This window comes from Tiliqua scincoides, chromosome 6, assembly GCF_035046505.1.
Source record: "Tiliqua scincoides isolate rTilSci1 chromosome 6, rTilSci1.hap2, whole genome shotgun sequence".
NCBI classification, from domain to species: Eukaryota; Metazoa; Chordata; class Lepidosauria; order Squamata; family Scincidae; genus Tiliqua; species Tiliqua scincoides.
Window position 1 is genome coordinate 84,236,610 of NC_089826.1, and position 15,361 is coordinate 84,251,970.

The window sequence follows — 15,361 nt, forward strand, 5'->3', positions numbered from 1 at the left end:
GTCCCTGAGCATGTTTGGTCGGTCTATGCTTGATAAACAGATGCTATTCCAGTATCTCATGTCTCTATTATGTTATCCCACAGCTTTGCTGTGCCATACATTTCTGTTTAAGAACTGATGAGTCATAAGAAACATAAGAACAGCCCCACTGGATCAGGCCATAGGCCCATCTAGTCCAGCTTCCTGTATCTCATAGCGTGTATCTCACAGATGTATCTCATACATCCTGTATCTTCCTGTATCCCCCCTATATGTGAAGTTTTGATTTTTTGCCCCAGTGTGAATGACCTTACACTTATTGACATTGAAGCGCATCTGCCATTTTGCTGCCCATTCTGCCAGTCGGGAGAGATCCTTCTGGAGCTCCTCACAATCATTTCTGGTCTTCACCACATGGAAAAGTTTGGTGTTGTCTGCAAACTTCGCTACCTCACTGCTCAACCCTATCTCCAGGTCATTTATGAAGAGGTTGAAAAGTACCCATCGCAGGACAGATCAACCATTACCTTTCCTCACTGCATAGATAAATGCATCAAATTATGGCAAGTAAACCCTTCGCATGAGGTTCACATATTTTGTCTAACAAATTCTAGAAGTCTGTGAGATTGAACTAGATGTGCTTTTAATCCCATGCTTTGGATTCTTCAAATCTTGTTTTCAATCAAATGCAGCTGGAGCAGTTCCAAAAAATCAAAACTTCACATATAGGCTAATGGGTTCTGTGCTGTCTGTGACAGATCAGGAGAGAGATCTTGGGGTGGTGGTGGACAAGTCGATGAAAGTGTTGACCCAATGTGCAGCGGCAGTGAAGAAGGCCAATTCTATATTTGGGATCATTAGAAAAGGTATTGAGAATAAAACAGAAATATAAAATTGATGGTAAGGCCACACCTGGAGTATTGTGTCCAGTTCTGGTCGCCCCGTCTCAAAAACGATATAGTGGACATGGAAAAGGTGCAAAGGAGAGCAAATAAGATGATTACGGGGCTGGGGCACCTTCCTTATGAGGAAAGGCTATGGTGTTTGGGCCTCTTCAGCCTAGAAAAGAGACGCCTGAGGGGGGACATGATTGAGACATGCAAAATTATGCAGGGGATGGACAGAGTGGATAGAGAGATGCTCTTTACACTCTCACATAACACCAGAACCAGGGGACAGCCACTAAAACTGAGTATTGGGAGTGTTAGGACAGACAAAAGAAAATATTTCTTAACTCAGCCTGTGGTTGGTCTGTGGCACTCATTGCCACAGGTTGTGGTGATGGCATCTGGCCTGGACACCTTTAAAAGGGGACTGGACCAATTTCTGGAGGAAAAATCTATTAAGCTTTACAAGCCATGATGTGTATGTGCAACCTCCTGATTTTAGAAATGGGCTATGTCAGAATGCCAGATGCAAGGGAGGGCACCAGTGGCTGTCTACTGGTGTTGCATCTTTTTAGATTGTGAGCCCTTTTGGGACAGGGAGCCATTAGATATTTGATTTTCTATGTAAGCTTTGTGAACTTTTTGTTGAAAAGCGGTATATAAATACTGTTGTTGTTGTTGTATGTGCAACCTTCTGATTTTAGAAATGGGCTATGTCAGATGCAAGGGAGGGCAAGGGATGCAGGACTCTTGTTATCTGGTGTGCTCCCTGGGGCATTTGGTGGGCCTCTGTGAGATACAGGAAGCTGGACTAGATAGGCCTATGGCCAGATCCAGCTGGGCTGTTATGTTAAACTCTTTCAACTTACATTGTTTTCCCAACAAAGCTCCTATTTGCATTAATTAGGTACCCTCCTTAAGACAGAAAAGGTGGGGCTTAAGAGAACTCCATATACCAATTAATCTCTCTTATAGCTTTCCTTTGCTGCCTTTTCAAAAAATTTTGTTTTTGAGACTATAAAAAGAGGAATGATGATATGTACTTCATCATAAGAACATAAGAAAAGCTGGATCAGGCCAAAAGCCCATCTAGTCCAGCTTCCGGTATCTCACAGTGGCCCACCAAATGCCCCAGGGAGCACACAAGACAGCAGACACAACCTGCGTCCTTGTGCCCTCCCCTGCATCTGGCAATCAGAGGCAGCCTGCCTCTTAGCTTGGGTGGTGCATAAACCCTGCAATGCTATGCACTCTTACTTGGTAATCAGCCTCATTGAACTCAGTGGGACTTACTTCTGAGTAAATTTGCACAGGAATGCACCAAAAATTGCATACCTGGGCTCTGCTCTACCTGCTTAACCAAATTGCAATTACAAAAACAGCCAAAGTTATGATAGCTTTGGTTTCACAACTGTCTTTGCAGAAGAAAAACAGATTAAGCCTTCAGGCCAAATTGAAAATAGATATGGTATTGATTTCCCTTATTTGTGATTGAGAAGCTAAAACAACATATACAGGTGGAGCCTATTTATCCGCATTAGTTCTGTTCCTTGACTCAGAGCGATTAACAAAAAACAAATACACTGCAGCTTGACACTTCCGGATGGAAGGAAACTAAGGCAGCTGTTATCAATCCCCTCCCCTCCATACTCAGCCTTCTTGTTGCCAGCTGCCTGGCTTCTTTCACAGTTGGGATGCTGATCTTTTAAGAGTCCAGCCCTATGCATTTCTACTCAGAAGTAAGCCCCATTCCAGTCAATGGGGCTTACTCCCAAGAAAGTGTGGAGAGGATTATAGGCTATATCTCATGCTTTGCTTGATGGAAAGGCTTGCTTGTATCAGTGATAGCTTGCACCATGGGGGGGGGTAGCTTGCACCATGGGGGGGTTGCTTGTGACAGAGGAGGAGAAGGGTGCTGTAACCCCCTCCCGCTGGTCACCCAGCTGAGGCTCCGGAGGCACTCCCCTCCACCCTTCATTAGTCCTCCTCTCCCTTGCTGGAAGGCAGGGAACAAAGCTCCATGGATGACAACTGCCCTGCCCCTATTACTATTATTACACTTTTATTATTAGATTAATAATCTAATTATTATTAGGGGGGAAAAAACAAGTGAAGAGCACTGATGTGAAAGGGCAGGCAGTGGAATTCTCTTTTCAAGAGAAGCCTGAACAACCCATAGAGTGGATCCCTCTGAGTAAGGATTGAGCCTATTAGCCATCTGTGGACTTGAAAAGCACACACACCAAGGCAGTCTTCTTTGTTCAGGTAAGGTGATATATACAACCTCATTTCAGAGATACAAATGTAATAAAGCAAACATTTTGCAAGCTTTACAATATTTCACAAAAGACGCAAAAACAAAAGCATTTAATACTCCACCACGATGCAGGAGATGGTAGTGATCACCCTTGAAAGAGGCACTCAGTAAAGATAAAAAGGAGGAAGGGATTTGCTGGAGAGTGGATTTACATTTTAAAGCCTAGAAGAATTTGAAAACGTAAAAAATGCATATTACTTGCAAAAGATGTAAAATTTGTCTGCCCTGATCTACTTATCTGTGTGAGCTCAAATGCCTGCACTGAATTGGTTATGCAGACTGAGGTACTGCAGACAAAGGAGTTTAGAGTTTATTTCTGTGTGTGTTGTAAATGCATTAGGATTGCAGTGGTTCTCAAACTTTTAGCATAGGGACCCACTTTTTAGAATGAGAATCTGTCAGGACCCACTAGAAGTGATGACATAACTGGAAATGATGTCATCAAGCAGGAAAATTTTTAACAATCCTAGGCTGCAATCTTGTCCACACTTACCCAGGAATAAGTTCCACTTACTATCATTGTTAAAAACATATATATAGTAGCCTGTTAAAAGTATAGATGTGTCGCATTTCCCCAAATGCAGTCATAGACCATGGTGGCATCAAGTCTAATCTATTAAAAATAAAATGTTGAAATTAATGGGGACCCACCTGAAATGGGATTGTGACCCACCTAGTGGGTCCCGACCCACAGTTTGAGAAATACTGATCTAAGGAAAGGAAAGATTAGGTAGATCTGTTTCTGCACATAAAAGACATTCAGATAAAGAAAAAAGAAACTTGAATAACTAAGAACAGAATTTATTACTCTTTAGGAAAAAAAACTCAAGATACAAAATGTGTATAGAAACTACATTAAAGGTAGCTATAGAATAAAAGCAGAAGAGAAAAATAGCAAAAGCTGCAGTTCAGTGGTTATACAGGAAAGTACTGCATGCACTAAATACAGGTAGAGGTCAAAGACCTAAGCACAAATGTTCATATATGAGCTCCAGTCCAAAATAGGCAATCTAACTTGTAAACTCTTAAAAAATATACATTATAGATATATACAGAGGTACATAACCAATTCACAAAATACACTTCATGTATTCTAATTTGGACATAACCAATTATGATTTAAACAAGATGGTCTAAAGTTTAATAATTTTATGGTAGCAGTTAAAACTGGTAGAACATGTTAAAAGACCTACATACTGTTTAAAAAAATATCTTGGATAGCAGAGCAAGAGAGTTTGGCTATCATATGTTGGCACGTACAGTCAGACATGTGCAAATCACCAAGTACAGATAAGAAACTAGAAAAAGATAAATAAACCAGTGTATCTGCATCGTATAAGTCATAGCACCACTTGCTATTAGAATAATGAACTATAGCTGTAGTGACTTGCATTAGGAATAATCAGCCTCTAGGGCCCATGCATAAAGGATAGGTTGCAAATGCCTCCATGTGTGCAATGCACTCTGGGGATCCCAGTGGTGTAGCAAGAGGGGGTGCAAAGTACTAAGTACAGGGAACCTCACCACAGTGTGCAAGTGGCCCATCCCCTCCCCCTTTGGAGTCATTCAGGGAAGGGGGAGCAAAATGGAGGCATTTGCCTCGGAATGGATCTGAAGGGGTGGGGGACGGGCCACTTGCATGCTGTGGTAAGGCTCCCTGTACCGAGTGCTTTGCAGCCCCTCTAGCTATGCCACTGGGGGATCCAGTAGATATTGTCTCTTCAAGAAGTCCCCCAATAAAGAAGTACACTTTCACACACTCTGAGCAGCATGCAAATAACGCTTTGGGCTGTGGGCTTATCTGCATGGAAGATTTGCCATTGCTATACCAAAGCTGTGGCGTGGCAAGGGAAGGGGCCAAAGAATCTAAATTCTCACAGTCCATGACACATATTATCCAAACCGATCTTTGCATGCTGTTCAGGGTGGGCAGGATGACAGTGGTTCTTAAAGAGGGTGGTTATTAGAGGGTGGTTCTTAAAGAGACAGACACTACCTGGTAATCCCTATGTGATACGTGCATATATGTTCAGATGTGAGCGACGCCAATACGGAACTGTCAACACATACGTAGTGAGAGCACAACCTGTGTCCTGAAACAGGAATGTGAGAACGAATGTGCTTTGTCTTTTCCAGACATTGTGATGGAATACAATAAGGCAATGACAGCAAGTGATGCATGTATGTGCTTGAAAAGTGCTTTTGTTTACATGAAAAACCCACCTTGCAAACAAAATTTTGTTTATTTTCAGCATATGATAAAGCTCCTAATTTAATAAGGAGAGTGCACTGAGACAAGCAGCAACTCCTCCTGCTTTCAGTTTGCTGTATTAAACCAGGAGCTTGGGAAATGCAGATGCACTATCAAAGCTCTAGTTTGGTGCTGTCTGCAGTGTGGACAGGCAGGAGGGACAGGAATGCAGCAGCTGCCAGGCAAGGACTATGGAAAACAGAGAATCTGCCAGGTGCTTATCTATTCTTCCCCCCCCCCAACCTGCTATGCTGTAAGTGCTCTCAAAATACATTCAGATACACTTTTCTTCATGTTTTAAACAGATACAAGTACTGAAATACATTTAATGGGGAACCGTTTTATATTAAAGACAATTAAAATCTGAAAATACCTGATTTAGATTTCTCATAGGTAGGTTTTTCCTGATTACCCATTAGTGACACTGGAGGTGGGTACTTGGCTTCCACAAGAGTGCTTTTGTCAGGAGAAGATGGAGATGGCAATGGCATCAGCGTACTATTAGGACTGCTAATGTCGCCCTCAGCCACCAGAGTCAAATCTGCTACATTCTCGTCCTCAACAGTCTGTATACTTTCTGTCTGAAGTTCTTTTGATTGCCTTTTCCATACAGTGGCATCCGGCAGAATTGGAGACAGTGGGGCACTAAAAGGAACACTGCAGGCCCTCTGGTTTGTGACAGGTGCTTGCTGCTTGCTGTTTACATGCTGTTTAGCTGCTTGCTGTTTACTTCCTGAAAGGCCAGTTTTCATAGTTGAGCTTTCCTTACTGTTTTTCAGGAAATCCGCTTTGCCACTTGGTTGTGTGCATTTCTCTTTAACATCAGGGTGTGCAATTCTCTTGCTGCAGTCTTTAGGCTCTTCAGGGGTGGGTAAAGATGGTTCTGTCTCACAGGAAGGCAAATGAAGAAAATCAGGCAAAACCAGGTCTTCTTTTCTCAGGAGCCCTCGCTGGTCATCTGCTCTGTTACTTTGCACTTTGGATACGAGCTCAAAAAATTCTGTTGCAAAATACCCAAAATAAACTGAATTAATCAACATGGTGAAATTCCATTACACTGCACAGTTACTTACTGAATTCTTTGCTAACTGGACACATTTTACTTCTCTCCTGAATGTTTACCAACAACACTGAAAAAAAAATGAAAAACAGCCCTATTAGTTCTGCTGCATCGCTCAGCAGTTTTTGATACCATCAACCATGGTATACTTCTGAACTGCCGAGCAGGGGTGGGCTAGAGATGGTGTTGTTTTCAGCAACAGATGGTCTGCTTTTAATTCTTGGGTAAGTTGCACAAGGTAATGATGGGGAATAGTTGCTTGCTCTTGGCCACTGGCCTGTGGGGCCCCTGCAGGGCTCCATCAGGTCCCCCATGATATTCAACATCCATATGAAACTGTGGGAAAGGTTGACTTGGGTTTTGGACTGGCGTGTCATAAAAATGTCAACTCTACCTCTCATTTTCAACTGACACTAGGGAGGTTGTGGAGGTTCTGAATTGACATTTGGCAGTTATGGAGGACTGGATAGGGACAAATAAGATGAAAACCTAATCCAAGAAAGACAGAAGTGTTGTAAATCAGTAAGGAAAGCTGAGATGAGTTTACAACCTGTTCTGGATGGAGTTGTACTCCCTTTGAAGGATCAGGTTTGCAACTTTGGAGTGCTGCTAGACCTGGGCTTGCTTTTGGTTTAAAACAGGGGTCTCCAAACCCTGGCCTGGGACCAGATGTGGCCCATGGCAAGCCTCTATCTGGCCTGCAGCCAGCCTCTGATCCCCTGACAGCCTCTGGTCCAGTTGACCAAATACAACCAGAGTTGTGCTCGTGGGGTGGGGGAATGGGGTTTAAATTTTAATATTTAAACTTTATATTTAATTTCTTTTTCCAGCCCTCGACACTGTGTCACATATTTGATGTGGCCCTTTGGCCGAAAAGTTTAGAGACCCCTGGTTTAAAAGGTAGTGGCTGTGACAAGGAGTGGTTTTGCCCAACTTTGGCTGGAGTGTGAGTTGCAGCATTTCCTGAAGAAAGTAGATCTGGCTATTGTGTTATATTCCTTTGTTATGTTTCATTTTTAGACTACTGTAATACACTTGGCTTTGGGCCAACCTTGAAGATGGTTTAGAAACTCCAGCTGGTTCAGAAGGTGGCAGCTACCATGCTTTCAGGTACATTACAATGGTGCTCCATGAGCTGCACTGGCTTCTGGTATACTTCCAAGCACCATTCGAGGTGCTGGTTATCATCTATAAAGACCTACATGGCTTGAGATCTGGTCACAAGACTGCATTCTCCCACATGAGCATGCCTGCACACTGAATTTGTCCTCTATGTCCTACCACTTATTCAGGTGCGCCTGTGAGGATGCAGGACAGAGCCTTTTCTGTGGCAGCTCCTCAGCTTAGGAACTCATTCTCCTGTAAGGTCTGGCTGGCACCTCTACTGCTTGCCTTTAAGTGGGCAATAAAGGTGTTTCATCTGGTTTTCCCTTTAACTTTGGGCAGTGCTTTAGTTCTGATTTGCAATGTGGCCTACTTGTATGTGTCATGTTTTATTTGGCTTGTTTGTTCTGATGTTTTATTTGGTTGTTTTAACTGTAGGTTGCCTTGGTGACTCCTTTATTGGGTAGAAAGGTAGTCTATAAATGTTTAAGAAAACCATTTTTTTGTATTCACTTTGATATTTCAATCTACATCTTGCTACACAGGAATTTCGACCCAGAAACATCTGAGAATCTGCAGCTTTGTAACTCTGGATACAATAATTCATCTTGCGAACTTGAGTGCCAAACTAGACATTAACCAGAATGTGATCCTATGTTTTACTTTGCGTAAACAGCATGGGGGGGGAATCATGGTGGGGGGGGAATTTTAGGACTTTGCCCCTGCAGCCTTTCAATCTCACCCTCCCCAGCATGCTATTTATAACAAAACAAAACACAGGATTACACATGTGTCCTAGTCTGACCCTAGGGGCAAGAGAGCTATACACAACTCTTGGAAAAATGTCAAAATACTTTCAACAAAAATAACTGTTATCTTCTAACTAGAAACTGTGGAAAAACTTAAATTAGGCCGTTGTCAAACAATTCAGTAAGTGCAGCTATAAGTATAAAGCAAAATACAGTACACACAGCACTAAGCACTTTAAGAAAATGGAAATGTAGAAAATGTTTAAAACCTGCTTGCTACTCATCACACCAAATGTTTCAGCTGGATTACTGTGAGATGCTAGAGTGTGTGCATGTGTGTGTCAAACTAGAGCCTCCAGCAGCCAGGCTCAGGTACCTTACTCCCTCAGCCACTGGGGTTGCTTTCAGGCAAAGAGAGTTATTGACCATATATTTGCTGGACTGCAGCACAACTCAGATGAGTGCCAGAGAGGCTACTCTAGACAAACCAGATAATCTGGGGAACCAAGCAGGGCATGGCTTGTCCCATACAAGTGTTGCATCAGGCCCAATTCCTCAGGCTGAGCAATTCATCTTGAGGAGCAGTCGTACAGACTCTCTCACCTTGTCTATTTCTCTCCACCTCAAGCTGCCCCCTTTGAGAACCCAACCATCTGCTTCCTTGACTGCCTCTGCCCTCCCAACCCTGGATTTCTGTTCATTGTGCTGCCCCTGCCTGATGTGACTCATCTGAACCCCTCTGAGTACCTCTGAAACACCCTCTGCCTGCTCTGGACACTGGCCTGTACTTCACTACCAGTCTCTAGACTTGATTGAGGCCAAACAATTATTTCTACCAGTCCAATTCTGTAGTTATTCACTCAAGCACAATATCCTTAAACTTTTCTGTTTGGATAAGTCTATATGTTTCCTTATCTCCATATGATGATTCAACACAGGTGTGTGAGAGCATGCGTGCCAACACACACACACAATCACGCAGCTACTTAAATGATGGCTCTAACAAGTTATCTGCCCTGAAGAACCTTTGACCCACCCCAAATAATGGCTAATGACAATGCTTTGGCAACCAAGGTTTGGTGTACAAACCAGTTTGAAAGTCAGTCATGCAAGTTGCCCATACGCCTAACTACTGCAGGAAGAGGCTTCTGGCTACGTCTGCGAAAGAATCATTTAGCGCAAAAGTCCAGCCATGGCTTTTTGGACTTCTCTCTCTCTCTCTCTCTCCCTCTGTGTGTGTGTGTGTGTGTGTGTGTGTGTGTGTGTGTGTGTGTGTGTGTGTGTGTGTTGGGTTTGCATCATTCTGGAGACTGCACAAAGAGCTATTTTGCCAAGTAAGAAAGCACCATAATAGAAAAACATTCTCTTTTCACTGATACCATTGAAAACAAGTTAAGAGACACAGCAGAAGTGAAGAAAATAAATGGCTCCAGAAAATACAACATTAACTAGCATTCTTATCTCCTCCACATGCATTTCAAACGCTTTCACCCACAAGTACAGGCAATTCCACAGTGGATTAGATTTAAGTTAAAAGCAAAACGAACACACTGCTGATAGTTATAACACAGCCCTCTTTTCTGCAATAACAAAATGAACTAAAATAGTATCACTGCTTACAAAAATGTTAAGTTTAGTTTGAGAACTAGTACTAAGGCATATACTAAAAGAGTGACATACCCTCTGCTTCGTCCAAATTAATTTTCTGACACTTTTTTTTCCCAGTCTGTGCAACACATTCTTCTCTTTTTGCTAGATGGGCATCCCTAGCATTTTTTCCACTTTCTCCTTTTATTTTAATAGAATTAGACTTTCCTAGAGTTCTTCCCTCTCCCTGTATTAGAAGGAAAGTTAAAGGGCTACTTACATTTACATTATACTACAAAGTGGATATAATAAATTGTTAATGAATAAAGTGTATTTGATGAACAGAACTGTGATTAAACACAGTGCAAACATTTTCAGTAAATGAGCAACAAAAATATTAATAAATCCACATTAAAAGAAAAAAAAAGCAACATGTCTATAACACAGTTGCATCTAATGGTCCTCCAGCAATTATATTCCTCATGAAAAGCACACACAGGAAACTGTATCTTTGACAGAGTACTAGAGGATGGTTACTTAACCCCTTTCCTTCCAGCCATTTTTTACTCAAAAGACCTATCTTTCTTTTTCCCTGTGGAGGAAATTATGAGTTGAGAAACAGTTTGGGGGGGGGGACCACCTCTGCGGATACTCCACTAAAGACTATAATATCCCATGGCTGCTTTTCAAGGGAAAGAAATTGGCAGATTGTACATGCAATTGCATGTAACATGTAACTTGGAGTTTTTATTACACATTTCTTGGGCACATCACCAAACTCACATTAGAAGCAAAAAACACAATACACAAGTACGTACTAGTGAAAACAACAGAACAGAGGGCCTACATACATAAAGGCAGGACATAGGATATCTACTGAAATAAATGCTAAACAAATGCAGTTATACATCTGGGGTATCCTTGTCATCTGTAATTTTCAATTTGTGATGCAAGACCACAACTGAATAATAACGAGTGACAGGTTTAGAAAACTTACTGTTGGTGCTTGAGTTCTTGCATTAGAAGTTACAGCTGCACTGTGTTTTAGTGGGGTCCCCTTTCCTTGGTCTGTGAATGCTAGATATTTGAAAAACATATACATATAATTATACAACCCATTTCCTGTAATACAGTACATATATTCAAATCATACCGGCATGTGACCAAGAATGGGGAGAAAAGTTGGCAGGATCCTAAAACTGTCTGGAAGATATTTTCCACTATCATGCCTGCTGTGTCAATGGCCTGGAACAGTCTGAATTCATGTCATCCCCTAATATAAAAGATTTGATTGGTAACTGAAGAAACCAACAGGACCTGGAACTTCCCCTCTGGCTATTAAAAGGCAGTGAACAGAAACTGGATTATTTGCTGGTGATCTTCCTGAGGAAGATAGGGTGTCGTAAGTCTTCAGACCTGCACTCATCTAGCTCCTGCTCAATAAAACAGAGGCGAGCCCCCATTTCAGAGGATGGACAGCCCAATCCTGAGCTGCTTGGAGCATGGAACTTCCATGGCGCCACAAACAGCTGCCGCAGTATACAGCGTGCCCTGGACACCCACCACTGCCTCCTCGGAAGAAGGGGACCTACGTCCTCTTCCTCCGAGTAAGGGAAGTAGCCCTGTAATGGGGCTACTCAATTCTATGGTGGCTCTTAAGCCGATGCAGGATCAAAGAGGCTCATGATCCGGTGCAGCTGAGCTCCGCTGGTCCCGTCGCTCCCTCCCCCACCCTGGAGTGCCTCCTCTCCGCCTTCTCCCATGCCCCTACTCACCTCTCTGCTGCCCGGTGGTCTGGGCAACCATCGGATAGCAAAACACAGGCCCAGAGCTGGCCCAGCGGGGGCTTGCACTGGGAGAGCTCCAGTGCTGGGTCTGCAGTAAGGGCTCACAAATGTGGCTTACGGCACGCTTGCATCAGTGCACACCAGCAGTAAGCTGGTATGCAGGGCTCAGGATCGGGACCTCAGTTATTCGCAGATCTGGTATCTATGGATTCAGTTATCCATGCATCCCACAACACACCCATTAACACTGTTCAGATCCTTATCGCTGCAAAAACATTCTTCCTTTTATAGGTCGATATAAGCAAACAAGTTTATAGTGATGTAGGAAAGCTGTTTGCCCGAGTTGCACTAAAGAGGCTCCAGGTACTTGCAGAGAGCGTCTATCCAGAATCGCAGTGCGGATTCCGAGCCAACAGGTCCACCACTGATATGGTATTCTCCCTTAGACAACTGCAGGAGAAATGCAGGGAACAACGACAGCCACTCTTTATAGCCTTCATAGATCTCACAAAGGCTTTCGACCTGGTCAGCAGAGATGGCCTCTTCAAGATTCTCCCCAAGACTGGATGTCCACCCAGGCTCCTCAGCATCATCAGATCTTTCACAAGGACATGAAAGGCACTGTTGTCTTCGATGGCTCCACATCAGACCCCTTTGACATCTGAAGCGGAGTGAAGCAGGGCTGTGTTCCTGCGCCAACCTTGTTTGGGATTTTCTTTGCTGTCCTGCTGAAGCATGCCTTTGGAACTGCAACAGAAGGCATCTATCTCCGGACCAGATCAGACAGAAAGCTCTTCAACCTCTCCAGACTGAGAGCAAAGTCTAAGTTCAGCTGAAATGTCTGCGTGACTTCCTCTTTGCCGACGATGCAGCTGTCACTACCCACTCTGCCAAAGATCTCCAGCAGCTCATGGATCGTTTTAGCAAGGCCTGCCAAGATTTTGGACTGATGATCAGCCTTAAGAAAACACAGGTCATGGTTCAGGATGTGGACTCACCTCCCTGCACTACAATCTCTGCGCATGAACTGGAGGTTGTCCATGACTTTGTGTACCTTGGCTCAACGATCTCCGACACTCTTTCTCTCGATACCGAGCTAAACAAACGCATCGGTAAAGCAGCTAACACGTTTTCCAGACTCACAAAGAGAGTCTGGTCCAACAAGAAGCTGACGGAACATACCAAGATCCAGGTCTACAGAGCTTGCGTCCTGAGTACACTTCTGTACTGCAGTGAGTCATGGACTCTTCGCTCACAACAGGAGAGGAAACTGAACGCATTCCATATGCGCTGCCTCCGACGCATCCTTGGCATCACCTGGCAGGACAAAGTTCCAAACAACACAGTCCTGGAACGAGCTGGAATCCCTAGCATGTATGCACTGCTGAAACAGAGACGCCTGCGTTGGCTTGGTCATGTTGAGAGAATGGATGATGGCCAGATCCCAAAGGATCTCCTCTATGGAGAACTCGTGCAAGGAAAGCGCGCTACAGGCAGACCACAGCTGCGATACAAGGACATCTGCAAGAGGGATCTGAAGGCCTTAGGAGTGGACCTCAACAGGTGGGAAACCCTGGCCTCTGAGCGGCCCGCTTGGAGGCAGGCTGTGCAGCATGGCCTTTCCCAGTTTGAAGAGACACTTGGCCAACAGTCTGAGGCAAAGAAGGAAGGCCCATAGCCAGGGAGACAGACCAGGGACACACTGCACTTGCTCCCAGTGTGGAAGGGATTGTCACTCCTGAATCGGCCTTTTCAGCCACGCTAGACGCTGTGCCAGAACCACCATCCAGAGCGCGATACCATAGTCTTCCAAGACTGAAGGTTGCCAACGTAAATAGACTGAACACAAAACTAAATTGAACACTAACAAGAAATAGGATTGGATTTTGCTTCCAACTCAAATAGTGCTCCATTTCCTAATTTTCCTACTTGAGGAGCTGTTCAGGAACTGGGGAAATGCCTCATTTGCAGGGCTTGGAGTTCCTCCTTTTACTCATGGTTTTGCACCTTCCTACATATTTAGCCCCTTGAACTGCCAAGCTGTAGAGTTTTTTTACACTGTCATAAGCCTTTGACAGGAGGTTCTGAGTTCATCCCAAATGTGAAAATACTCTTGGAGGGTTTTTTTTTTTGAGAAGGATACCTTCTTGGATTAGCTTAGGGCCACCAGCTTCTCTGGGCACTAGGTCCTTCCAGCTTTCTCTTTATTCTCGGATCAGTCAGATACAGAATGTGGTTTTTGGAATGTACGGGTTAACACAAACTCAGAAAACTTAGATACAAGGGGAATTTTTATCAATCATACCAAGAGATAGGCAATTAAAGAAAAATAAAAGGTAAAAGCTAATGTCCATATACAGGCTTAAACGTACTTTCCCCCAAGGCATTTCAGAGCAAGTGATGGGTGGAGTTAGACTCTGGGGGCCCTAGAGTTCAAGGAGCTGAGCCAAGTTAAGATACTAATTTCATCCCTGGTCAATGTTCTCAAGTCCTCCACAGTCAGAAGACACCAAAGAATTTTGCTTGACATCAACATTCACTTAATACACTGAAAAGATTCCCCAACAGAGCTCCCTCACAAGATTCAAGAGTCTAGACGTGAAGGAGTGCATCACTTCCAAGGAATGGCTGGACATACAGGAAGAGTATAAACTTTTACCAGGGTGACTAACCAGCAAGTCACCAAGTGGTTTCCATACCAAAGAACATTTGGAAAGTGCACATAACCTGAGCTTACAACAGTCTGTACATGCGCTAATAAACCTGACTTCATGAAGGCAGTTTAGTCCATAGAGGACTGAAGGTATCATCATTATTGTAATCAACAACAATAATGAAAGAATTCTTTCTTCACAGCAAGACTTTTAAATGGCTGATAGATTTGCAGCTTCAGATTCACTTACAGACTTCACTTACAGATTTCTTGGATTTGAACAGCTTGGCTTTCATCATGGTATAAAATTAGTTTATTTTTCAGTAACTACTGAAAGCATTCCAGGCACCACTCTAAGTACTGCCTACTTAATGATTTGGCACAACACATCGGGCAGCCCAACCCTATCAGGATGCTGCACCAGTGGAACATGCATTCTACCAGCTGCTGAAAGGCAGCCGTAAAGCACTGGATGCAAGCGCAAGCTGCTGGTGCGCTAGTCGACCAGTAGAAGCTGTGAAAGCAAAGGAAGAATGAATTAGGCTCATAGTTAGGACATACTTTCAGCACTGCTTACCTTTCCCCTTTGTGGGTAGCCTTTCATCTAGAATAACTCTCTGTCCATCCAGATTAGAGATGGGAACGCCAAGGTCTAATGGTTCTTGTTCACCGTTCTGTAGTCAGATTACCATTTTGGTATAACAGAAAAGAATATATATTTTTTTTCAGAATAAATTGATTTGTGGGCCTGAATTAAAAATTCATTTTGAGAATTTTCAGATTCTAGTCATCTGGAAAAAATAATGCAACTTGAATGCAAACATAAGAAGCATTGCTGCATTGCTTGTATTTAGACATCAAATACTGCATTGCTTGTATTTAGACATCAAATTGTTAAGAATTATATAGGCTCAAGACAAAAGTCAAACATTCTTTTAGTGTTAAATTTAGCTTGTACAATAAAATAAAAAAAATCAATCTCAGAAT

At 43.2% G+C, this 15,361-nt stretch overlaps 1 protein-coding gene across 2 annotated transcripts in view; it reads right to left on the reverse strand.

The window, feature by feature from the left end:
* Nucleotides 1-4,823: 4,823 nt before the first annotated feature.
* Nucleotides 4,824-15,361, reverse strand: part of RGS12 (regulator of G protein signaling 12) — a 75,031-nt gene continuing 64,493 nt past the window's right edge. The window contains exons 13-16 of one of the 2 annotated variants that reach the window (XM_066631783.1): nt 14,952-15,048; nt 10,932-11,011; nt 10,028-10,181; nt 4,824-6,434 (exon numbers count right to left, since the gene is read on the reverse strand). In XM_066631783.1, the coding sequence (XP_066487880.1) occupies nt 5,791-6,434; nt 10,028-10,181; nt 10,932-11,011; nt 14,952-15,048 (975 nt within the window). In that variant the 3' untranslated portion in view covers nt 4,824-5,790. The remainder of the gene's footprint in view (nt 6,435-10,027; nt 10,182-10,931; nt 11,012-14,951; nt 15,049-15,361) is intronic. The other variant, XM_066631784.1, reaches the window with a different exon arrangement.